Below are 26,546 nucleotides of genomic sequence, written 5' to 3'. Positions count from 1 at the left end.
AAGTTGCCCACTGCCAGCAGGTGGCAAAGAAGTGACAAATTTAATTCAAAGCCCAGTGGCCATATCCTTCCATGAGAACTATGAAGTGGATGTGAGTTAAACAGTCAATTTATTACGTGGATATGTGGTTTCTCTGAGATGCTTCCATGAAGTTGTATTTTTAGCTTACTGTACTACCAATATAGAGTTTGCCATGACAGAACATGCCAAAATGAGACATCCTGATCATCGGTGCAAGGTTTTTTGGAGTATTGTGCCCAATACAGACCCAGATTGTTGAACCTGTTATTCACAATGGTGACAGGTTTCTACCTGAGTAGTCTTACTGAAGTCATCGCATCTACTCAGGTGAATAGTGCTCACCAAGGTGAGTAAGGGTTACCAACCCAGTCCTTAGCCCAGAGAGGAGAAAAGCTATATACTTATTGCAGGGCTGTCAGTTAGAAAATCTCTTTTTAATTTCGAACTAAACAAATGTGACATGGAGACATTGAGAAAATCTATATGGAGCCCCACATTTCAATATGTACCAATTAGAACTGCATGTTACAAAGTATGCAGGGATGTACACAATAATCTCCTTTAAAGGTCCCTTCCTTTTTGCAGATTGAGACTTTTTCTTGAAAGATTTCACATGGCAGCCACTGCATGCTTCACCAGGACACTTTGGGAGTCCAGTGTAGACCACCGGCGAACATAGCTGTGTTCAACAATTCCGCTGGCTCCTGAGCTTTCGGGTAAAATCCTGGCTCTACTGAAGTCAATGGGAGTTTTGCCAATTTACTTCAGTGCGTCCAGGGTTTCACCCTGGGTGTATTAATTAAAGACTCCCAGTAACCTTGGACTCAGCATGTGCTGCACAGGATTGAGTTCTGAACATTCACAGAAACACATGGCAAGTCTTTATGGCTGAAACGTCTCTTCGTCTCCCCTCTTATAAATAGGAAAGTCATGAGGCCCAAAAGTTAGTGCTCCACAACTTGACACGTCTCAAGCTAGTTTCTTTTATCTGATCCTCATCTTCACATCATTCATGTAGAATGTTGATAGACTATTCAAAACATTATAGCAAATTAATGAGCTTCCCGTTTTATGTACTGAGAGGAAATGGGATATTGGCTTTTTCCAGGCTTCCTTCACAAATGGAGATTTATTTGAGCCTTTTGCCTCATTTATGGTAAACCTTGTTTTTCGTTTGTTTTGGTTAAGGCTCCTGGAGGTCTTCTTGGCTGGGATGCTATGAATTAAAAGTTATTAGTTATAAAAACAAATTGCAGCACAATGGCATTAGAGCAGAGCCCATGCAGCTGACATCCCTCCATCTCTCTTTTATACAACTCCTTGCCTCTAATACAGGCTATTAATCAAAAGGTTCAAAGATATGCTCTGACGTGACTAGATCCAGCAAATGGAGGCAGCATACATGTTCCAAAAATTAAAGTAATAAAAGTAAATGATATGTAGTTCACGGTGAGGCCTCCCTGTGGATTTCACTGTCTTTGGAAGATGGACAAGCTAGCAACCTTTGGGCACATGCATGTGTACACACACACACACACACACACAAATGAAGGTCTAAAAATTACCTTAAATAGGAAGGTTTAAAACTTTATAATGAAAGGAGCTTCTACATTGCTAGGTTTGCAACATTTTATGCTCCAAAATTGTAGCATTTATGGTGTTGGTTCCATTGGGCCCTAACAAAATTAGTAGATAAAACACATAACAAACCTTTGCCACTGGTACAGAATTTGATCCAACTAGCAAAGGCGATTACACGCCACATATCTTTAAACAACATGAGCAAGCCTTAAATGATCTGCATTGCTTTCCTGAGCACCAGGGCTATGAATTTCTGCATCTATTTGGCACCATTGGTCAGTAATCAATTTGCTCATTCCCTCCTATAGCAAAGATTTTAATAAGGAAATATTCTTCATATTCCCTCCCTACATGATGCTATTGGCTCTTACTGTTAAAACTGATGTCTGCTGGCAGCCATATCCTTTCTGCAAGGCTTGGTAGTCCACCAACACTCTGCATACAGTAACTACAATTCATAGTTTGGATTGCAAATAAACTATTAGTCTTTAATGTTCTCAGTGAAACGGCTGTCATTAAGAATTAGCCTTAACAAATTCCCCATTAAAAAGGTCTGTGCACACTGTATGAAATTAAACCAAAGGAAGACTCAAAGATGGCCTCACCACACAATTGATCACAGAGTGTGAGTGCTGCAAAGAGCTACTCCTAATGGAGGGACAGAGCAGAATCTCATCTTCTCCTCAAAAAGAGACGATGTTTTTCATCCTTCTTTTTTCTTTGAAGTGAGTACAAGGAACATTTTTAAACCATTCATGGCTAGGCTGCGTGACACTGTGTAATTAAATCAGTTACTTCCAAATTAACTGATTATGCTTAATGTAAGATACTGTGGAACCATCAACTTGTGCAATGGCTAACCAGTGTGATCTTGACCATGTGATCTTATTTTCATCACCCTTGTCTCCCCCACACACACAAACACACACACACACTTTTGTTTGCCACAGTAGCTTGTTGTTTCAAACTGAATGACCATGAACCATATCTTCCTCTATGTTTGTATTGCACCTAGCATAATGTGGCCTGCGCCAGGGTGGGACAGGTAGGTGCTATGGAAACACAAATAGATAAATAGTTTTAAGAAGAGTAAGACCACAGGAAAATAAACAATTATATTTTGGTTGCATGAAATGTTCCCTCGTCTTTTATACAGGTCCACTTTTAGTTTTGTTTTATTAAGGAAAGCGAGCACTTCTTATGAAACCCTAAAATAGTTTAGAGTTGGATCACAAAGATCATTCAGTATACCATAGGAAAATATGATTTGTCACAACAGATCAGACCATCGGTCTACAAACTAGCTGACTATATGACTTACACCGTTGGAGTTTTACCAAATAAAATAGGAGTAGAACTGGTTTATTTGACAAATATTGCCCCAGGAATAGATTGATGTAAGCAGTGTTAAAGAGAGGAAGCTTACAAGAAAAGCCATACCAAATTAGAGATCCATCAGGTCAGGTATCTTAGTTGCCGCAATAGACAATACTGGATGATTCACGTGCAGGTGAAAAGCCCCCACGTGTGTACTTACCTGTTTGTGCCATACATGGGGGTGTTAGTGCTAGAGGTGGGGAATTTCTTCTTGACCTTGGAGAAAACCAACTTACACCCTCAAACATGACTTAGTACTCTTACCTTCTGCACATATTGCAAATATACTACACCTTCCTATCCACCCAGCCCCATAACCAATACAAATCAAGAATGTATTTTAATACCCGAGAAATAATAATACTCAGAATTTATATCCTTCAGTGTGAGTTGTTAGGCCCATGCTCCAACCACAGGACCACGGAATTAATCTCTGTAGTTAATTCACAGAAGGATGAACACATTTTCCTGACATTACAAGATCATGAAGGAAGGGCAGCAAGATCAAAACACTCTAAACCGAACTCAAATACCACAGAGGGAAGCAGCATGGGATTAAAAGATGGTCTCACTCCTTTAGCAAGCTGCTTACAAAAGGTGACATTTGCCCACCTGACATTTGTATTGAATTAGCAGAAACAAAATTCACTAATTTAAAATGGAAGATGCTAATCTGACAGGATCATAACATATAAGTAAAATACAAATGCACCAAGACAATGGGGAAACAGCTGATTTGCTAACATTTTAATATTCTGTTCATTAAATCAAAACTTGAAAGTCGTTACCTTTCAGCTTCCTAAGAGCCGCACTGGAAAATGCTGTAATACATCAGTGATTTTTTTATTGTATTATTGCATTGCTGTCCGGTGATACTAGCTATTACAAGGATTCTGATGATTTCATTCACATGAATAATTCCCATTTGTATTCTAAATTACTTCTCTACTGTAGGTAATAAACCCTTTTAGAAAGTTAATAAAAAGATTTTTTGAGAGGTTATGAATGGCTAGGCCATCTAATCGTGGAGCCTTGACATGAATGTGATTCTTCAAAATTATAGTATTTTTACCACTTTGCTGTAAATCGCTCCTCTTTTCCCAGATGTTTTTAAAAACCTTGTAAAGCTCCCTTCTTTAGGGGACAGATCTGGTTTCTGGCTTTCCACAGAGAAATGATAGAGAGATACTACAATGTCTTTGCAGGCTCAAACAGGTTTCTGTAAAAAAATTTCTGCTCAGTCATATTTTCCATTCTGTAGTTGGTACACGTTTTCATAATCTATTCCAGTATATCCATCTATTAAAATTAAGAAAACTTTTTAATTTAAAACAAAGAGGAGGAAGACCCTGCTGAACCAGGTTCAGAGTAGTGTGTGGTATTATGGTTAATTAGACAGACACTGAGATTAACTAGCCAAATTCTTCCATGTTTGCACCAAGATTACGTGAGATCAAAATCTGGCCTCACATCTTCACTTTTTAACTTTTTCAATAGCTGCCACTGGAACTTGATTTATTAGTTCCTTCCTGCTTCCTCGTTTTTAGCAAATGCTAATCTTCCAAACACGCAGCAGATAAGGGCTGCAACTGTCCACTCTAATTTACTACTACAGACCCAACCCCAAACTCTGTAGTTAGGCAAAACTCAGTCAGTGAAGTTAAAAAAAGGGCCCTTCCCAATAATGGTACATGCTGGTATAAAAGGAGAACCAGTGACATGGACAGTAGAGACATGGTCAGGTTCCCAGGGATCATAAAGGATGCCTGATATAGGTCTTTAGAAATATTCAACTGCAAGAGTCCCTAGAAGATCGCCATTAGAAAAATCTATCAGCAAGTTTTCTGGAATTAGAGGGCAGCCATTCTGTTATTCTACGCAGTGTAAACTCTACATGAAACTGATAGTGGCTCAGATGGCTGTGATTAGAGCTTAGCTACCAGTACAGAAGTGTGGAAAATAAATAAGTTAGCATAGTGGCAGACATGTTTCAGCAGCCCACAGATGGGTGAATAAATGCCTCTTGCTCCCTGACAAAATACTTCTACTCCAAGGATATCAAACCTCACTATGCAAAGGCTACTGCTTTTTCTGCAGCCAGTATAGAGAGAGAGAATAGCTTCCAGGGTGATTACAGGTTCATCAAAACACTCAGGATGGGGAGAGCACGGAAAATGTAGACCAGCACACATCAAGAACCAATCTGAGGGAGTAGATCACATCTTGGCATTGAGGTATCCAATTTGAAGCTGCATCTTTCTTCAAGAGTGCCCGCAGCATGCAAGTAATGGTGGCACATACTGGTATAACACAAACATAGTATTTTGCATGCCCACAAGGTGTCAGGATAAACTGAGATGTGAGGAAAATGAAGGATTGGATGGACATTGCAGAGGCTGGAGATCCAAAGCAGACACTTTAGTCTAAGCCAACAAATTTGATTTTGCTGACCCCACATTGGTATCTGGATTCTTTCAAGGTAGTTTGGTGCTGAGTGAATAGAACTTGCTGAAAATAACTCGGAGCAGAAATGAAGCAAAAGGTCAAACACTTAAAGTGAAAGCCACCTTGTGAAGATTTAGCATGAATGTAGGAAGACTGCAGCTAGGTTTTGGTAGGCGTATTTGTATTCCTAGGTGAGATCCAGCTTCCACCTACCCTGATAATTGCAAAGCCAATTCTCTAGCAGTAGATACAAGCTATTTATTTGGTACAAAAGCTTCAGCTGCTGATAGACAAATGCATATTTAAAATTTCTCCTGATTACTTCAGCATCATTATGATGTTGGTGCTCTAGAGAGAGGCCTGAACTGGCTCAGTGATGCTTAATTCCTGAAGATGGCATACTTTTGCCAAGACTTGCTGTTGCAAGGGGAGTGGACTATGTTTTAAATGTTGCATGACTGCTATGCTAGACTGACTGATCTGTGGGGGCATATCAAAATGCAAGATACCAGTCGAAGAGAGCAAGAAAAAGACAGGCCCCCGAAAAAGTCAATCTGTCGGATGCTTGGTTCTTGAAATTGGAAATTCAGTAGTGAAATGAGTTAATTCCCAGAATGTTATCATCCATAGAAGTTACAGAGATGCTAACTACATGGATGATCTTTTTGTACGCAGTCACAGTTATTGATTTCTTATAAGCTGTTATCTTTGAGGACTACAGAGACATCTGAACTTGCTCATCACTGAACTGCTCCTATGTATAAGGCTCCAGACACATGAGTAAATATGTAGCTACATTTCTAGATCGATTGTGAAAGTATTTATAACATCTATTATCCACAGGAAATGTGTGATGAAAATGTATGGAAGTATTACTGCTACAGCACAATAGATTATTTGCATCAATAATTCACAAAACTGGAATATATGTCAATGTTCCAGACACTGAAGTGTAATTGGGGCTTCAATGGGTAGACATCACCTATACTGATTTGAGATAGATATAATATGGTCTTTACTCACTGCTCTAAACTGGCTCTGGGCACATTTTGAGTTTTACCAGTTCAGTTTCAGTTGCAACCAGGCTTCATTTATTCTATTCATGTTCTTCCACCACCCTCACTGCCATGGTGTCTAAAATGCTACCAGCAGCTCACCAAACAACATGGCTGTGACATCTGTTGTATGGGGTTCGTTCTTTCTTTTATTCACCAGTGGGGAGAATTGCGTGTGCAGTGGTTTTTTATATTTAATTTTAAATGTATACTCTCCTAGGGGTTTATATTAGAGAAAGTAACATTGCAGAAGCTGGTGAGCTGTGTAAACATCCCTAGTTCCTGAGGGAGTTCACGCCATAGTCTGGGACTGGCCCCTGAGAAAGCTCTGTCTCCTGCACAGACAAGCGTTACCCTTACTGTAGAGAGTTCCATTGTGCGTAAGTAGAGAAGTTGTCAGTCACAGTCTTAATCTGAAAGCTTTAGATGGTGTTTTAGATATGCTGCTCCCAGGACATTGAGCTACTTGAGACACTGCACCTGACACAACATAGAGAACATAACGTAGAGAGCAGAGGACAAGTTTGATGTACTTGCAGTAGTTTGAGTTGCTGAGGGAGACATGCTAATTAAGCATGTTTAGATCTTCAGTAATTTGACACAAATTTTAAATAGTATGATTTGTTCTGTATCACCTCTCTCTCTCTCTCTCTCATATTACATATATTATGTAAAATCAATTTTATAGGTAATATTGGTTCAGGGCTTGATTCACTCCTTGCTTCTGACAACGCATATCACAGCACAGGGCCTTGAGTGGTGGAAAAAATTCCCTGAGGGAGATTACAGTGGTTTAACACTGCTATGGTTTAACACAACCCCTGCTATGAAGTCAGTTCAGCTCAAGAAACGGGAGGTGCTAGCCAGGAAGGAGGCATAGCCAGTGCAGACATTGGATTAGCTGATTTAGCACATAACCTGGTAGCCTCTGCTGCTGGGTTTGCTATAAAGGCCCTTGCTCCCAGTTAAAACTGCCTTACCTGGTGGAACAGGCAGGAGAAGGCCATCCCCTTATCCCTTTGGGTTCAGCAGGCCCTGCCAGTGCTGGGATGGAATTTGCACTCTCTCTGCCTGTGGCAGGGAAACTGAGTCCATTGTTTTTATTATGTTCAGAAGATCAAATAGATCCTTGAAGTCATTCTACTTGTCCTCCATTTGTGAACAATTTTCACAATTCACTGAGGGACAATTTAATTTTTGAAGACAACCTATTCCTTTTATGGAATAACCAAATTTCCAGAGTCATTCTATCTGTCATCTAGACATCAATTCCCAACATTGTATATCCAAGTTTTCAGGCAGGCCATTTTGGGGCCTAAACAGTTACATTTGCAAGCACAAAATAAGGTAACTAAGTATCGTATTTACATAACTACCATTTCCTCTCTGAATTCAGAAATTCTGGGGTGCAAAAATAATGGAATTCTTCAAATTGAATTCTCCAGTTCTTAGTAATTCGGTGTGGGAAAACAGAGAAGCCATTTTTGAAAATTTGGCCTTATATGCCCTTGGGCTTGGCCATTCCTGAAATTCACACAACAGCCCAAACACAAGCTGTAATGGTCATGTATAAGTTACATTCTCCACACTTTCCTTTGGCCTCAGTCCACCAGGGATGGACATCTTAAATTACTAAGAATCTGTAACCCAATACAATATAGCAAAGACAACATTTCCAAACTCCATGAATGTCACAAATCAGATAATTAAAATGGAGCAATAGCCTCAAACTACCTCTTAACTCAATACAATTTATAGTTTCACTTGATATGAGCATGAGTCTGATTTTGTTCCCAAAATGTCTGAGACGACCTCTGCTTGCACTTCTCGCTCTTCCATTGGGTTATCAAACCCCTCCAAAAATGTTCTTGCTGATTCATGATGCCAGAGCAAACAAACTTTCTTCTCATGTCTGACCTATGCTGTGTCTGAGGATAGTAAAGCTGCCTCCTGTAATGCTCTTTTTAAAAATTAGGAAGACTGGGGTAGTTGAAGTGTCCCAGGTTTGGAAAATTATATATTTTCTTTCCTTTGAAGAATACTTCTCCACTTTTCCTAACTAGTTACCAGTACAATTCTTTCTTTATCTCTGATGACAGAAATTCTTGAAGTATAGTTCCCCTTAAATTCCTTTTATTATGGTTTCTACTTCCCATTGTGCTCTCCACATAAACTGTGTTAATCTTCCCCATTTAGTATCAACAGTTCTGGGATACGCTTGTCAAAGAAAGAAAAGGAGTACTTGTGGCACCTTAGAGACTAACAGAGTCTAAGGTGCCACAAGTACTCCTTTTCTTTTTGCGGATACAGACTAACACGGCTGCTACTCTGAACCTTGTCAAAGAAAGTATTAGAGTTGGCTCTGTCCCCTCTATCTCTCTCCAGAAGCCTGAAGCTGAATAGCTCCTGACTCTTTACTCAATTTTTCACTATCTTCAGGGGGAAGACTGGTCCAATGGACGGAGACATGGTTCTGGATCCCAGCCCTGGCACTGATACCTTGGGGAAGCTACTTACCCTTTTTGTACTTATTTCCCCATCTCTAAAGTGTGATTCGTTACATTTGTAAAGTACTATGAGTCCATCAAGTGAAAAATGCTAAGTATTATTATGCAGCAATTTATTGTCTCATGTATGTGTTGGCCATTAAAATAGGCCCTTAATGTTAATTCTTCTTAAATTTCATTTTCTCCCCACATCTTTTAGAATTCACATTGTCAGTTTCTAGGGTAAATACCTTGCAAGTCAGTTGATCACATTTTTGATCAATACTGGGGACTACCATTAATCTCCTGTAGTACAGCTAGTACTGTGTCAGGCTGGCAAAAGAGCAGCTGGCTTTTGCGGTGAGTCATATATGCATGTGCTGTCTACGACAGCTGCTGGGAAGTCTGAGGCTTAACTATGAAGTACACCAACTTATATTTTATGCAGGCATTCTGATTTGGAGGAGGAGGAAACAAACAAACAAACAAACAAACAGACAAAGCCAATAAACGAAAAACTGGAAGCCATTAGAAAAGCCCAGCAGCTTCTCTGAAAACAATCTGGCAGCCTGAAGAGGAGGAGAGAAAACATGGTTTTGACACGAACCCAATAACCTGAGAAAAATTAATAGGTGCTGGCCTTTAGCAGACGGTTTTATGGTACATAACAATGGTGCATGCAGAGTGGTTACCTCTTGATGTTTCTGCCAGCCCCTCCAAAACCGAGCAGAATATTTGCAGAAGACTGCATCTCCTAGTGCAGTGGGAAATAGCTACTAGATTTTGTTATCATATAAAATGTAACAATTTGACTTTTTCTATAAAAGACCAACAAAAATGTAAGGCTAATTTTTTTTTAAAAGTCAAGAATTTGGGGTGCCTCTGTTCTTTGTTGGCCAATTTTATACATTCAACATCTGATTTTCAAAAAATGGTGAATATCCCACAATGCAAATAGAAAACAGTGGGAGATGCTGGTACTCTGAAAAGTCAAGCCTAAATTGTCTCAGATTGAGCTCCAAAAAACAGAGGCACCCAAAATGGGTGGACCCTTTTGAAAATGTTGGTGTTTGTCCTTAAAAGAACCAAAAGCCTTCAAAATATCATGTGAAGAAAAATAAGAGCTGAAGTAGTACAATTCAACACTGGGAGCCAGACATTTCTATTTCTATATATCTATCACCAAAAAATAGTTATGGTCAAGTTTGGATTTTTAAAAATCAATCTTCTCCTCATTGGCTGAGACCTTATCTGAATTTCAGACCAACTAGGTATTTTATAGCCTTTTAAAATAGTCTTCTGGACACAGTAGTCACTTCCTGATCTGAATTGTGTGGTGGTGGTGTTGTTGTATGTTGTTAAGTAGCTGCTGTGTTCCTCACCAGAGATGGTTGCTCCTCTGTAGAGAATTGTTGTATAGAAACACATACTGTATATTGTATTGTGTGTATATATACACATAAAACACATTATTGTGGATAAAAACTATGATTATTTGGATTTTTTAAAAGTGTGTAAGGGTTTTAAAAGATCACAATGGCTGCATTATGCAGGCCATCTTTCACAAGTACCAATAAAACCATATTACACTACCCTAAAGTCTATTCATGCCACATATATTTTACAGAAAAACTGTTTTGGAAAGTGTTCTTATTTTTAAATTCTAAACATCTTTTTCATATCCTTCCACCTTTGAAGCCAGACTCCCTTAGAACAATGATTTCCACTGCCCAGGATTCTGACAGAAAGGAAACAACTCTTACATTTTAGAAAGCTGCAAAAATTTCCTATAATTCCTTAATCATAGTTATTAATGTCACAATATTAAAGAGCTATGACTTCATACATCTATCTGGACTAGAAATAAATATCATGCCCCTTTTAAATGACTGACTTTCTAATAGGATAAAACTCCGATTTCTAATCCAGAGGGGCTAGCGGGAAATTGGGAGGAATTTATGAGGAAGAAGCAGAAAAAGGAGGAAGAGCTCCACTCTAACAAACCACTTGCACACGCACTGAGTTGTTTACTCTGAAACCTAATGGAGACATTTTAAACGGCAATATTGTTAACTATATCACTGCTGATTATTTTAGCAGAAACAACTAGTGAATGGGCTCCTGACACATTCTCAAACTGTTTCCCATAACTCCCCTGTTGTCAAAAACCCAAACTATCTCCTACCCAACTACCAAAAGTGCCAGCTTCCTTCCTCAATGTCAACAATCCAGTTACTTGTGGTCAGTACAAAAATCTGGGGCACACTGGGGGAGACAACATAATATATATTGATTTTAATGTCAAAATAAACTCCACAAGAGAGACTGTGCTGACTGCGACAGTCACATTTGATTTATTAAGAGCCTCTATTTAAAAAATTTCAGTGAAGCTGTCACAGAATTTTCAGTCTGCTCTAGCAGAGTGACACAGAATCAGAAACTTCTCCATAGAAGTCAGGTCCAGTTTGCCACAGAGCCTTGGTAATGACAGGTTTCAGAGTAGCAGCCGTGTTAGTCTGTATCCGCAAAAAGAAAAGGAGTAATTGTGGCACCTTAGAGACTAAATAAATTTGTTAGTCTCTAAGGTGCCACAAGTACTCCTTTTCTTTTGGGGGATAATGGTGTTTTTGAAATTAATTGCCACTTGGTATCTTTGCAACACAAACAAGAGCTGCATGTTTTGTTCAAAGGCATTAGATCTGCTTGTGTGGAACTTACTAAAGTGTAAAACAATTTAGGTAATGAAGAAAGTTGTTAACATCACATTGCAACTAATTTTCTGTCTACTTCTATGAGAAACAGCATTAGCTCCCATGCCAAAACCTATAAATCAGTGTGGTGAAAAGGTAATTTTTAGACAAGTGTTCTAGCCAGAAAAAAAAGGCATGGGGGTAGGGGAGGTAGAGTCAGAAAGGAGAAATTTACGTTTAAATACAATCGTTTAAAAGATGTCTGTAAGATTTCAGTAGCTCAAACACTTCTGAAGGTTTCCCACAGAGTCTGAGGTGAAGGGGGTCAATTGTGAAAGCACTATCAAGAGATGACAATTACAGAATAGGGGTTTTTCACTGGTTTCTCTGCTAGCTGTTTCTTGCATGTTAAAAGTACAAGAAGTTGTTATTTTGGGTTGGTTTGGTTTGTTGTGAATTATTTTTCATCATTTATCACAAAGTAATCATAATACTCACAGAGGAGTAACACTAATTTTATAATTTATGGTCCACTGTGTTAGGATATTTGATAGCTTTGCTAACTATTACTAATATTATTATTATTATTATTAGGAGAAAATATTTTCTTTAAAAATATATATATTAGCTAACAAGTGATAGTATATTTTAAAATCCCAGTATAGACAAGGCAAGTTGCAGTTTTCACACTTTAACTGGTCAAGGTGAATTATAGGTTCCCCCACTAGAGCTTACCTTAAGCAGCTGACGTGTTAAAACTACAATTTGCCCTATCTATGCTAGAATTTAAAAATATGCTAGCTATCATCCTTTAAAAAAGGAAGGGCTCTGCTATCCCGTCTATTTCCTGGTGTGAACAAGCCTTTAAAGGCTAGGTTTTGTGGGAAAGGGTGGGAGGAGAAAGAGTCCACCTTTGGTTGGTGGTAAAGCCTTTTTTAAAACAGTGGTTTCCCTCAGAGATGACAAAACTGCAACCACTGCAAAGAAATCTAAACTCAAAGAAACAAGCTGGTAAAAGCAATCTAGAGTCAGAATTTCTCAAAAGGAATATCTATGCTTAAAAAAAGAAATCCATTGTAGAACTGTAAGTTATTAAAATAAAACTTTTACCTTTATTTTTATTTTCAAGAGAAAAAACAAAGTACTGTTCAATAACAGAGGAGCTGGGAGCTCTGCAGTCCACAAAATCTGATGCTCTCTTCTAAACCACAGTGTTTTGTGGCATAAGGGACCAATGAAACCTATATAATCCTCCAGTTCAGGCTCTGCAGAAGCAAAGATCTATACTGAATTTTCAAATTCTCAGATGAAACTTTCAAGGCCAGATTTTCAGCATCCACAATTGGGCCTAGATTTTCAAAAGAGCTCAGCTCCCCCTTTAGGCACACAGATGAAGTGGCCAGATTGTCAAAAGTGTTCTGTACCCCGCAGCTCCCATAAGCTCAATGAGAACTGTTGGGGGCTGAGCCCTTTTGAAAATCAGTCTCTCCATACAAATGCCTACAGCACAGTTCATCTCTTTGGAAAGCCTGATCACCTATTCAGGTGCCTAGCAGGGAGCTGTTAGATGCTGCTGAGCTTTTTAAAAAAATCTGTCCCTGAAAGTTTAAAAACAAAAAAAGATGGTGCTAAGCTATACAATGGGCCAGATTCTCTGGTGAATCTCATCAATAAAAATCCAGAATAACTCGATTTAAAATCTTTAGTGGATTTACTCTAGATTACACTAGTGTAAATGATAGCAAAATCTGGCTCATTGTCCTATCTTCAGAGTTAATAGATTAGTATCACACCTTTAAAGGGTTTAGACTGACAACTGTTAAACTGTGAAAACATCAAAATATACCTTATTGAAAAGGACGTACAGTAAGGCAAATGCAACATTCAATAATGTACCATGTCGGTGTATATACATTATATATTCCATCCAAGAAAATGTTAAAAGAACGTTAAGGATGCTAAGTCAATCTGTCAAAAGTTAGGAAATGCCTAAACTATAGGCGGTGCTATCAGCTCTGACATTAATATATAGAGTAAATCCTGAGCAATATACAATTAACACATAATGTACTATATGTATACACTATGTCACACCATTATGTGTAATTGTCTGATGCACTGGATTTCCTGTATCTTCCCATTAAAGAAGGTAGATATCTGAGATAAAATGCTGTAGTCATATTCTATGAACAGTGTTCTCCTTTAGGGTCCAGAACATTTTTGGGCCTGTAATAAATGAGGGGGGTGGGGGGTAGCCAAGCAGAGAACAGACACCAAGAGGGATTTTACAGCTAACTGGCTGGCTGGGTGTTCATAAACAGGGACTACCACCCTTCATTTATTACAGGGCCTAAACAAGGTGACCATTTTCCTTTCATCCATTTGCTTTTTAAAGCATAAAACAGCTACATCGGTAAACTGTTAACATTATGTAAAAGAAAAAAGAAAAGAAAAGAAAGAATCAGCTTCCTTTTCCAAAAGTGCACAGAACATTTTTGCAGAAGCTAGCACATCTGGGGCTATATTACTGAAAATCACAGCTTCACAATAAATACCATATGAAATAACATATTCTGGTGACAACCACTTTCTTTGCGGGGGAGTGAAGGGGATGTTTAAAGAGTGGGGGAAGAGATAGGAGTGTGTCACAGATTCCGTGGAGCCATCAAGAAGCCAGATGGTACAGCAACACTGATGAAGTTGTTGAAAATACTGTATGAAACAGACACTGTTAAAGGTCAGTGAGCCCAAAATTTGATATAGCTAGCAAGGACGAGGAGTGGTTTGTAAAGTCAATGAGCCAGATCCTCCACTTATGGAAACTGGCACAGTTCTATTAACCTCAGTGGATCCTGTGACACAGAAGTCCATTGGTGGTTCACTACTCTGTGTCAGTAACTCATGTCAGGACTCAATACCCTGAAAGGTGACATGTAAGGTACTGTACACACACTGGTTCCAAAAATCATTTCATAGTGGATGTACGGGTTGTGTACAAACAGTTATAGATATGTGCTAGAATTGTGTTCCTAACATGTATTTGGAAAGTAGAGCCTAAGCCATGCCTGGGCCAGACAAAGAAATGTGATTCCACCTGCTTGAACGTGTGTCTCTGATGTAAATTAGGCAAGTAGTACCAAAGACAAAGAAAAGCACATTTACATGCAACATAAACAAAGCCATTAGGAGAGCACGTGGGTCAAGATGACCACTTAATCTTCCCACGGGATGGAGGATGCACCGCCAGGAAGCCTGCCTGCTGCTTGTAACAGGGTCAGTGAACACTGGGAGATATAAGCAGAAACAGAAAGCCATGATGGTAGCCATGACTTGGATGATTAAAGGGGCCAAAGCTCTTAAAAATCACAGAACGCTGGAGCGTTCAATCAAGGGGTTGAAGTCACTGGAAACTGTGTTTAGATGAGAAATCTGCTTAGGCAAAGATTGTAACTGGCTGAAATTAAGTTTTAGTCTTAGAAGCGTATTTTTACTTTTGTTTGCTTGTAACCTTTTCTATCTTTATTCCTTATACTTGGTATCACTTACTCCTATGTCCTTTTGTTAAATAAACTGGTTTTACTTTTACTATAAACCACCAGTTCAGTGCACGGATTGAAATAAGAGTGTTTGTCAAACCCCAGTTCTATTAATGAGCTGCAGTGTATTGTCTCTTTAAAGGAGCAACAAACTTGGTAACTTCTCTAAGTGCTCAGTGAGAGGCCTGGGCACTGCAGGGAGACAGTCTGGGGAAAATTTGGGACTGGAGGGTATAGGGGTCACCATGTAAAAAGTAACTGGACAGTGGAAGCCAGTATGTGACCCACATGCTTGTCAGCCGGCTGTTTGTGTCAGCTGGCTGTGAGTCACAGCAGCAGAGCATTTGAGGTACCCAGAGTTGCAGGGCGGGTTGTGACACAACCCCTTACTGGTCTGGGTTGCACCCAAAAGTGTCACAGAGCCATATCCGTTTACACCTTCGGAGAATCTGAACCATTGTGATTCTTAATGTTTCATTATTCTTTTAAATGCTTCAGTTCTCTTCTTTACAAAACAGGTCAGCAGCTCTATAGTAACAAAGCAACTGTGCACACGAGAAAAATGTTTGGTAAAGAAATACATTTCACTTTCATGTTTCCAAGCATTTATTACGGACATCTTCTATTTTAAGATTTTTTTGAAAAAATCATGGAATCTTAGAATTCAGCAATGGAAAAAGACATTAAGTCATAGAACCCCTCCCTCTTTCAGTGCACAACTACAGTATATTTTAATCTACTTTGTCTAATCCAGTTTTAAATGACCATTTAAAAAGCACTGTGATTACTCAGAGGACAATAACGAGGGACAAGAAAAAGGATTTTAATCACAGCTCCCCCTCCATGGCTTGGGTAAACAATGCTCCTTCACCATATCTCCCCACTTCTCGTTGGCTGCTGTCTTGCCAGCTCTTTCATCTTATTCAATCAGCTTTTGTCACTGTTTGAGGGAAAGTTTTATTGGCTTTCATATAGTCATCTGATTACCATATAACAAGAACTAGAAGCTGTCAGATTATTTAAATGTATGGTAGAGGTTCTGTCACCCCTTGAACATTATTATTAATAGAAGCTCAGATATTATAGCAATGAGTGAAACAGAAATGCCTATGAATGAACAACACAGAGTCAAGGCTTGACCCAGGGTCCGAAGCAGGATGGGGCATGATAGCCTCTTTTCAACACCTATTATTTACCAGTTATCTCAAAACCAAGAGCATGCCAGGTGACTCACAGAACACAGAGCAGACATAGGCCCTCTCCAAGAGAGCCAGTGCTAGCTCGCTGGGGGCCCTATGCAGGAATATTTTTGCTCCTCCCATACTAAAACAGGCAAGTTCTTATAATAAGCAAATAGCAGGCCCCCTTGAGTTGCTCAGGACCCCAACAATTGCTTTGTCTGCTTACGCTTAGCGCTGGATTTGCTCTCCAAGGTGATGTTATGCATCCCTTTCTCATCTCCCTACCAGTCCAGGCCCCATAGAGTCCCCCATCTCCCACAGCTACCCCCATACTTAATATGCTTTCATTCCAGCCTGGCTATCTCATAGATTTAGACTGGAGTGGAAGAGCTGGCTTTGCACTACGGAGATTAAAAGAAAAACAAAAACCAGCCAATCAGATGGTGCCTATGTTCAATGGCATGGGCCAGGCTCCTAGATGCAGAGGCACCTGTGGCTGCTTCCTGAGTCTCTGGTAGATCCTGAAGCTCTTCCTCTGTGGAAAATAGGGAGGGGACCCTGTTCCCTGGGGTCTAGCTCTGTAATGAAGCCAGGAGACCAAAACCCTCTGCATGGGAGGAAGGTGTTTGGAAGGGTAGGGATCTTAGGTAAATATGCTTCCAACAGCATCACACAAACAACCTTCTGGGATCCCATCCCTCTTTCAATGGGTTGGGCCCTCAGAGACTAATGAGGCCCTTGCCGTCTCTTATTTGAAAATTTAAAAAAAACGAAAACCCTAAATAACCCCTGTAGAGGTACTGCATTCAGGGGGCTGTGGAATGAATAAAGTAACAAATACTAGAGTAGGGCCCCCCTCTTTTAGAAAACGGAGAGTTCCTTGGGGATGGGGCAGAGGGAACAATGGTGATTACCGGAGATCCAGTGTTATCTCCAAACTGTCCTGCAGCCAAAGCCAAGGTATCTTTATTATACTGTTACAGGAGTACATTCTTATGAGGTACTCCGGGACGCTGGCCATTCAGCCAGAGGGAATCTGCCTTACACTCCCCTCTTAGAAAGGCAATGGCTATCAGCAATATCTCCTCCTTGAAATCTAGCAGGGGTGGAATCACTGACTCAGCCCTGGGCAGTGACAAGAACTTAGACAGATATATAAATGCTTAACAGATGCTCCTCCCTCAAAGTGTGTTTATGCTTCCAAGAGGAAGAACACTATGGAGACTGCTTTGACCCACTGAGTTTTACTGGAGACTCTCTGCTTGGTCTCACCTAAGAGGATTAACAGACACCAAGTGAAGTTTGATTAATTTGTTATTAATAGGGCTGTCAAGCAATTAAAAAAATTAATTGCAATTAATCGCACTGTTAAACAATAGGATACCATTTATTTAAATATTTTTGGATGTTTTCTCCATTTTCAAATATATTGGTTTCAATTACAACACAGAATACAAAGTGTAGAGTGCTCATTTTATATTTATTTTTGATTACAAATATTTGCACTGTAAAAAAGAAATAGTATTTTTCAATTCACCTAATATAAGTACTGTAGTGCAATCTTTTTATCATGCAAGTTGAACTTACATACGTAGAATTATGTACAAAAATAACTGCATTCAAAAGTAAAACGATGTAAAACTTTAGAGCTTACGAGTCCACTCAGTCCTACTTCTTGTGCAGCCAATCACTCAGTCAAACAAATTTGTTTACATGTGCAGGAGATAATGCTGTCTGCTTCTTGTTTACAATGTCACCTGAAAGTGTGAAGAGGTGTTCTCAAGGAACTGCTGCAGCTGGCGTCACAAGGTATTTATAAGCCACATGTGCTAAAGATTCATATGTCCCTTCATACTTCATCCACCATTCCGGGGGACATGCTGTCCATGCTGATAAATTCTGCTCACTAACAATCCAAAGCAGTGCGGACCAACACATGTTCATTTTCATAATCTGAGTCAGATGCCACCAGTAGAAGGTTGATTTTCTTTTTTGGAGGTTTGGGTTCTGTAGTTTCTGCATTGGAGTATTGCTGAAGCATGAAGGGGCATACAATGTTTAGCATATCTGGTATGTAAATACCTTGCAATGCCGGCTACAAAAATCCCATGCAAATGTCTGTTCTCATTTTCTGATGACATTGTAAGCAAGAAGTGGACAGAATAATCTCCTGTAAATGTAAATAAACTTATTTGTTTTAGCGACTGGCTGAACAAGAAGTAGGACTGAATGGACTTGTAGGATCTGAAGTTTTACACTGTTTTGTTTTTGAGTGCAGTTATATGACAAAAAAAATCTACATTTGTAAGTTACAAGTACTGTAGTGCAAACTTTGTCATGAAAGTGTATGCCGCAAACTGAAAAAATACTATTTCTTTTGTTTATCAATTTTATAGTGCAAATATTTGTAATAAAAAATAATATACACTTTGTTTTCAATTACAACACAGAATACAATATATATGAAAATGTAGAAAAACATCCAAAATATTTAATAAATTTCAATTGGTATTCTATTGTTTAACAGTGGGATTCAAACTGCGATGAATCACAATTAATTTTTGAGTTAATTACATGAGTTAACTGCAATTAATTGACAGCCCAAGTTATTTTGGATATTATGTGTCCAGTAGTATTGTTATGACTAATATAAATTTACTAACTAAATAGACAATAGCACCTTAGCTCTCTCCTTTTAAATATTGGTTTCCTATTCCTAACATAAGAACCTACTTAAAGAACAAGGGGGAAAAAAGCTGCTAGTTTTTGCCAGATAAGAAATAGACGATGAAATGTGAATTTACTTACCTCTGTGCAAGCAACAGAGCCCCCGCTATCCCTTTAATTAGGAGAGACCATCCACTTTGTTTATCTGCCTAAGCAACCTGGTTGTCTAATCTGAGTGGATGTCACCCACCTGCAAGCCTCTCTGTTCAGAATGCCATATTGCAGTAGTGCTAAGTGCACTCGTGTTTTGTACGTAAACAAGCTAAGCCCTGCATCCTCATCAATCCTTACTCAGGCAAAACTCCCACTGGGAGGAAGGATGGAATAAGACCTGACTCAGAGCACTGACTCCTTTGATGAGTTTATTATAATCAGTTCAAGACTATGTAATAAAACATGACATGAAGAGATTATTCATATCCTGACAAAAAATATTCTGTTCAAAAGGGGATTTCTCAACCCCAGTGTCTAAGGACAGCATCTCTCATGTTATATAGTACATGAAATAGCACCACCAGATCATTTGGTCACTGGTTTTTGAGGACTGTCACTGGTTTTTCACACTACCATTTTGAAACATGAGCCTGACTTCAGTGGAATTCACTCCCTTACACTATTTGGCTTGGTGTGTTTACTTCACAATGTCAATATATCAGCTATAAGTCATTCAGGATACAGAACAGCTGCTCACTTGCAAGCCCTAAACTCTGAACCCCAACAATCCACCTGCTGAATCTACAGCCAGCTTCATGAAAGAGATGGACAAAATATAGGTTTGGGGAGTTTAATATGTTTTTTGATTTGGGCTTTTGGGTGCTACTGGACTACAAAGAGTAAGACAAAATAAAATTGAACAATGTTGCAAACAATTTACAGCATGACCAAAAAAAAAGGACATCCGAACAAAACAATTTTAAAGGAAACTGGCCTTGTTTGTGATTCAGATAGAATCAACAGTTCATAAATATCGTATCATAAATTAGGGCACTCTGTCAGGAGACCTGAGTTTTACCTTTTAATCTACCACTGATGCACTGTGGAACAAGGGGCAAAATTTTCAGTGCCAAACTAATAAAAATGGCCTCTAGCTTTTGGTGCCTCAGTTTTTGGCAGTCCACCCTTAGATGCTTAGATACAAAGTATCTCAAGGTAGGCACAGAAAAAACAACAACAACCAGGCACTAAAAGTTTGAGGCCACCTTCCAAAATTTGGGCCTAAGTGCCTCTGTTTCTCAGTTCTACCATGTATAATGTGGGGGTAAAATGCTTACTCAGCTTCATGAAACACTTTGAAATCTATGGATAAAAAGCACTGCGTCCCTGCTCAGTATCATTAATATCACATCCTATCTAAATTACCAATTTACTTTTCTTTGAATCAGCTGAATAAAATTCCCAGAGCTAAGAAGCAATTTTATAGAATGCTGAAGCTTTAAGCTTGCTTAGGGTTGACAAATCCGTAACGTTGCTTGTCCTCATGATGATTCAACACTATTAATTATCAAATAAAGTCATGTTATTTGAGCTAAGTATTATGCTAACAGACAGATTTTCAACAGCATGGACCAAATTCAACCCCTGAACCAAATTCATCTAATTCCCTGAGCATAATGCTCAACATTTACTGCCTCATAGGAGTACGAACTGCCTCAGGCAGTGGTTCTCAAACTTGTTCCGCCGCTTGTGCAAGGAAAGCCCCTGCCGGGCCGGGCCGGTTTGTTTACCTGCCGTGTCCACAGGTTCGGCCAATCGTGGCTCCCACTGGCCGCAGTTTGTTGCTCCAGGCCAATGGGAGCTGCTGGAAGTGGTGCAGGCCGAGGGCACAAGCGGCGGAACAAGTTTGGGAACCACTGGCCTAGGGAGGTCATGAAAGCTACTTCACTGGATGTTTTCAAAAGGAGGCTGGATAGCCATCTGTCTTGAATGGTTTAGACACAATGAATCCTGCATCTTGGCAGGAGGTTAGACTAGATGATGCTTGTGGTCCCTTCAGAATCACACGGTTCTATGATCCTGTGACACCAATCCAGAGAATGAAGTGATAGCCTATAAGCACAGTTTGTGGAGTAAAACCACACACACAGTATTTCAGAATCCACTTTTTGCATGCTTAGAGGAGAACTGTCACCCCTTTGACAGGTTTAAAATATTTCCCATCAAATTATTTATCACCTCTGAATTAAAAAGGGAAAACAAAAGCTTTAGCACTAGAAGTATGAGCTTTGTTTCATATCACTGCCCTTTATGAACCTAAAGTTTTCTGGTATGTCTCCTGGTGTGATAGGTAGGATTAGGCTCAGCTTGGTTACGATTCTGTTCTGTAGCAGAGAGTTGGCTGAAGCTAGTTGGCCTAACCATAGTCTACTATGGTAGACCCCTCCTGGCCTTGGAGTGTGGGGGACAGCAATTCCCCCCCCCCCCCCACGGGGGGACTGGAAAGTGGAAAGAAAGATCTTATCATGCCCACATAAAATAACTCATTTTGTTCTAAAACATGTTTGGGACCTCAATTCCCCCATCTCAGATGGCAATCATGTGGAGGACTGCAGAAACGTCCATGGAAAAAACAAGGGAAGAAAAAGGAACCTGGATAAACAGTGAGTTACTCAGAGACCTCTTTTACATGAGGTCCCTGCTTATCAACCCCAAGTGGCTCAGCATCAAGCCCTCATTTTCCCCTGAGCACAACCATGCTCAGGATCTACTGGCCAGGTGCACAGCCTGCTTACAAGGCAATCTTATGGGTCTTATAAGCAGGTCTCAGGTTTTGACCCAGTGACAGTAATGATGTGGTTAATATCTGGTACATCTGTTCTACAATTCTAGCTGTATAGGAAATTATGAGTCCAGAGAGAGTTTTCCAAGTTAGACTCAAAATGACAGGATAACTGTACTCAAATATCAGGAAAGATCAATTTTCAAATTGTTTATTCTTACAGTATTTTTTAAACATTAGTAGAAGAACCTAGGGGTAGGGAAAGGGAACCACACACTGTTAAATGCCTCCTTTATAGTTCATAACTGAGATGAAGATACTGGAAAGTCAGTTTGCTTAAATAATCTAGCCAAAGCTATGGTAAGGGCAAATCAAGGTCTGTGCTTCACAAGAGAAAGGCATCTAAGTTTGGGGGTATTAGGGGAGGAAGCAGCTGCCATCATACAGTATATTTTATATGCCGTCACGTTTACAGGATTCAAAATTTCACATTGTAGCACTGATCTTTGACACATTGGATCAAATTCAGTCTTGATGTACTCAGCCCCAACTCTACTGAAATCACTGCAGTCACACCAGTGCTAATCTGACCCAACCTAGTCAACTAACCTCATAATAATTATTTGCCTTTCCTTTGATTTAAAACTTTTTAGAGCTCACTCCCTTCTTGGGACTCGTTCACTGGGGCAACATGCCTGCATCATGCGAAAGTTTAGCTTTGAGTCTTCATCTTGCTTTTGCTGCTATATGCAGAATGCTCAGAGGAAGCACCTTAACCAAACTAGGCCATGATTGACAAGGTTCGGTGATAGACTGTGGTCTGTTTGTGTGAAATGCACTTGACCTGCTTTGTCATTAGCCCTACCTCGTGTACAGTGCCACAAAACGCTGTGGTAGTTAACACTTCTTCATAAACTAAAATTAAGACCTGCTGGAAAAGTCTTATAAAATGAAGCAAGTAATTTACCGTATTTATAAAATTATTACGAACGGATGCATTGCATATGGCTTTTTCATGTAGTTTAGAAAACTGAGACTTTTCTATTTCTTATAGAATTCTCAGACTCTCCCCTTCCACCCACTCCCTCTTAACCAATCAGTTTAATTCTATAATATACATTTTACACTTTGCCAGCCTCCCTCTCCCCCAGTATTACCCTGGAGAAACAGTCCTTTGGCTTTCTGAAGCTAGCTGACATTTTCATGTAAAAGTCTTTGGGGTGGTGGAAGAGTAACAGTTCATCTAGCTGTATAGATGATAATAATAACTAATAAATTGGTTAGTCTCTAAGGTGCCACAAGTACTCCTTTTCTTCTAGCTGTATAGGAAACTCTTGACTTTTGGTGGCTGGTTGATATGGAAAAAAGGATGCTTTGGCATCTCAAAAGTGATGTGGCATTAAAGAGTTTATTAATGACAGCCCTCTTTGTTCCTGCAGCCACCAGTGAAGATACAGCAAAGGAAATGGAGGAGCTGCAGTTATGCATTTGCAATACACAAAGTCCTTGTTTTCCCACTAGGCACTGCAGAATAGCAATTGTCCATTCACAGCACATAGCACATCCTCTGCATTTCAGAGCTAATATTTTTGCAGTCCTTAAGCTGGTGCATTTGAGACTAGCACAGTTAATTTTTTTCTTAGTCCTCTGAAGTGCACTACATGAGCTACTAGTGCTCAGTTGATGTTTCTGGTTATATGACCTGACTATAAAAGATATACTTTTTGAGAAATTAAGAAAAAGCTTTTGTATACACAGTAACATTGTCAAAGTGGCTCATATGATCTTCCATTCCATAACTTGAGAAAACCTGAAGATTGCTACCAATCACCTGACAAAAGCATATACATTTACTCTGCATTTTAATTTAATTAGCAACAGAAATTGGCTGTTTGGATAGGATTTTTTTTTTTTTTAAACGCACAAGAGCTCCTTGGTTAAGTGGCTCCTCCTCTTGCATGCTAGAATCACACTCCTGAAAACAATGTTAGTTTTATGTTAGCTGTTGCTCTCGTTTCCTGCAGCACATACCGTTCACTGTAATACTGCAATAGTCATTCAAGTTTGACCACAGGCTGCCCAAAGATTAATTGAACCTATAAGTCATTAAGTAGCCATCAGGTTGCGTTAGTTCAGTTTCTAATTAAATTTCCACTTCTCTAGCTAGCTGGCAACAGCGATCTGAAAAGTGGCGATGACAGAACACAAGCAATTTCCCCTGCCCCCATTTTTGCATGTAAGTTAAAGCAGGAGCTTCGTTTCCACTTGTGACTTTTAAATCCAGAGCAAGTAAAGCATCCTAAGCATGTAGTAATAAAATGAAGTGGAACATGTACTCCCAAAGAATATATACTTCACTGCTCTATTTTTTTGTCCCCAATCCCCCCTCTCTCTCTGCTCGCGTCTCAAGCCAACTCGAAAACACCCTCAAGGGACAGGACTGAGTCCTCTTTTTCACACCCCTTCCCCCCCCCCCATCCAACGAAGTGAACCAACTGCAAGGTCTTTGCTCATGCCATTGAAATGTTAGGACTGAGGACAGCATACAGGAAAAGCAATCTCACTTTCCTCAGTGGGCTCATAAAGTGCCACAATGACAGAACCTCTCTTTCCTTTTCTTTTGCCCTCAAAGGGTTAAATTAACACAAGTTAAAACGTCCCGCTGCCTTGAAGAAAAAGGGAGGAAATTCAAAAGCCGGTTGCTGCAGTAACAATCACTAATAATAATAAAAAAAAAAAACAACCCCAAACCATTTTCTCCAAATAAAAGTATTATCTCCCCCCCCCCCCCACTTTGCACTTTTAGTTCCTCCTTAAAAAAAAAAAACCCATGCTGCCTCTTTTAGATTTGCCGTACATACCTCAACCATTAAACAAGACATTTAACCATAGTGGCAGTTCTGTGACCTTTGAATGCCGTGAAATCTCTAAGCGGTGCGGCTCGTTCATGAAGACTTGTACCGCAGAATCCAGCAACTGCATCCAGGATTAGGGATAGCATTAAGTAACAACAGCAACTAAAGAGGGGGGCGGGGGGGGGGCGGGAAACCCAAACAAACCCAAGAAGCCAAAAGGCTCCGCGACTCGCTGCTACAAGAGTGCACTTTTCTCCCAGGCAAGTGCTGGGACAGAGCGGAGCCCGCTGCCCGTCTGACTGACCGCGTTAGCAGGCAGAAGGCCGTGCGCGGCTGGGAGGTGCTGTCAACTGCCACAAGCAAGGCAAGGCAGACCAATCGGCGGCAGCACTGTCAGCTCGCTGGAGGGGAGCCGTTTCTGTTTATGTTTCCTCATTTCCAGAGTGACGTCAAAGGGTTTAGTTTTTCCCCTGCATGTGCTATTCATTTTAAAGGACTACTATGGGAAGAATGTGGCAGTGACCGAGGCAGGCTACCCCACTCAAAAGACACCAGAGCCTCACTTTATCAGTCCTGGATCTCGCTTGGAAATTCTTTGCAGTCAGATGTACCGGAAAGATCCAAACTATCCAGGCAAAACAGGGAAAGAGCCATGTAGATAGGGATATATTTATGTGCCCTTAAATGAACTTAAGACATTTCATAGTGGAAGAGGGTCCCTAGCAGGGTCTCAGATGGAGCATTGGGCCCGATTCTGCCCTCACACGGATTTAAATCAGGAGTGGCTTCATTAAAATCAATGGCATTAGACCAGTGTAAAACTGGAGAGAGAGAGAGAGCAGAATCATAATCATAATCAAAGTATTGCTGCTCTAGGCAACCGTCTGCTCTACCAGTAAATTAGAGCCCAGTCAGCTCTCTCCTGTGAGGGCGGCTGTACACCAACACATCTATTCACAGCCATATTAAGCCACATTACAACACTGCTTCAGAACATTCATAACATGGCATCTTATTTTATTTCATACCAAAGGCCAGTGCTATAAAGCAGAGGACTGTGCTGAAGCCTTGCTCCCTATTACTGCAGCCTCTGTGATCAGATAATTGATCAAAATGGGAGCTGGGCCACTCAGGCAGAAGGCAAGGGCAGATAATCGGCATCAAGATCAATTAACAGGGGCAACAGAGCATTAGAAACAGATCCCATTAACAACAAAAATTTAGTCATTTTCATCTTCTTATTTCTGCTTATTTTTTCAAATAGGAAAGCTTGTTCTTCTGTGTATGGCATAGCCCTATTAACACCCCCCTCTCCTCCCCCGCCCAAGCATGCTTGTTTTTACATTGAGTTCTAAAGTAAATGTAGTGTTTGTGAAAGACTCTGGACTGATAGCCCTGGAGAATGAGATCAACCAATGATCCACAGAACAGGTATAGCAGGGGTATCAGTAGCACAAGCTTCTTCACAGCATCCCACTGATGGCCTTCAAGCTTGCTGTTAATATTACAGTAGCACTCAGAGGTCCCCAGTCAAAATCAGGAGTCCCACTGCACTAAGCATTACACACAATCATAGGAAGACATGCGGTCTCTGCCCTAAAGAAATGAGAAGGCAGTTCAACATCTAAACATTTTTTTCCCTCTGCTAAAAGTGTTGGTTAGACTGTCCCTTGTGCTTGTGAGGGTTTGGTATTTTTTTGGTGACCTAGACATTTCAAGGGGAAGGGGATTAATGCCCAACAGCACGTTACTGATGGTTACGGTTCTTACTCACTCCACAGGTGGACTGAATTCAGTGTAGTAAGTAGAGATGGAAAGCTCTGTAGCCCGATAATAATCCTGTGAACTATCTAGCTCAAGGGTTCTCAAACCAGGG

General features: G+C 40.0%; 1 protein-coding gene across 3 annotated transcripts in view; it reads right to left on the bottom strand.

Annotated features, from left to right (window-relative positions):
- PDE7B (phosphodiesterase 7B) overlaps positions 1-25,051 on the bottom strand; it is a 276,797-nt gene extending 251,746 nt beyond the window's left edge. For 2 of the 3 annotated variants that reach the window (XM_073337392.1, XM_073337395.1), the window contains exon 1: positions 24,677-25,051. Coding sequence is in view for 2 of the 3 variants with exons in the window: in XM_073337395.1 (XP_073193496.1) it covers positions 24,677-24,697 (21 nt within the window). In the remaining variant the exon portion in view is untranslated. The remainder of the gene's footprint in view (positions 1-24,676) is intronic. The other variant, XM_073337390.1, reaches the window with a different exon arrangement.
- Positions 25,052-26,546: the final 1,495 nt, after the last annotated feature.

Source organism: Lepidochelys kempii, chromosome 3, assembly GCF_965140265.1.
Source record: "Lepidochelys kempii isolate rLepKem1 chromosome 3, rLepKem1.hap2, whole genome shotgun sequence".
NCBI lineage: Eukaryota > Metazoa > Chordata > Testudines > Cheloniidae > Lepidochelys > Lepidochelys kempii.
This window is presented reverse-complemented; position numbering and strand designations above follow the sequence as displayed.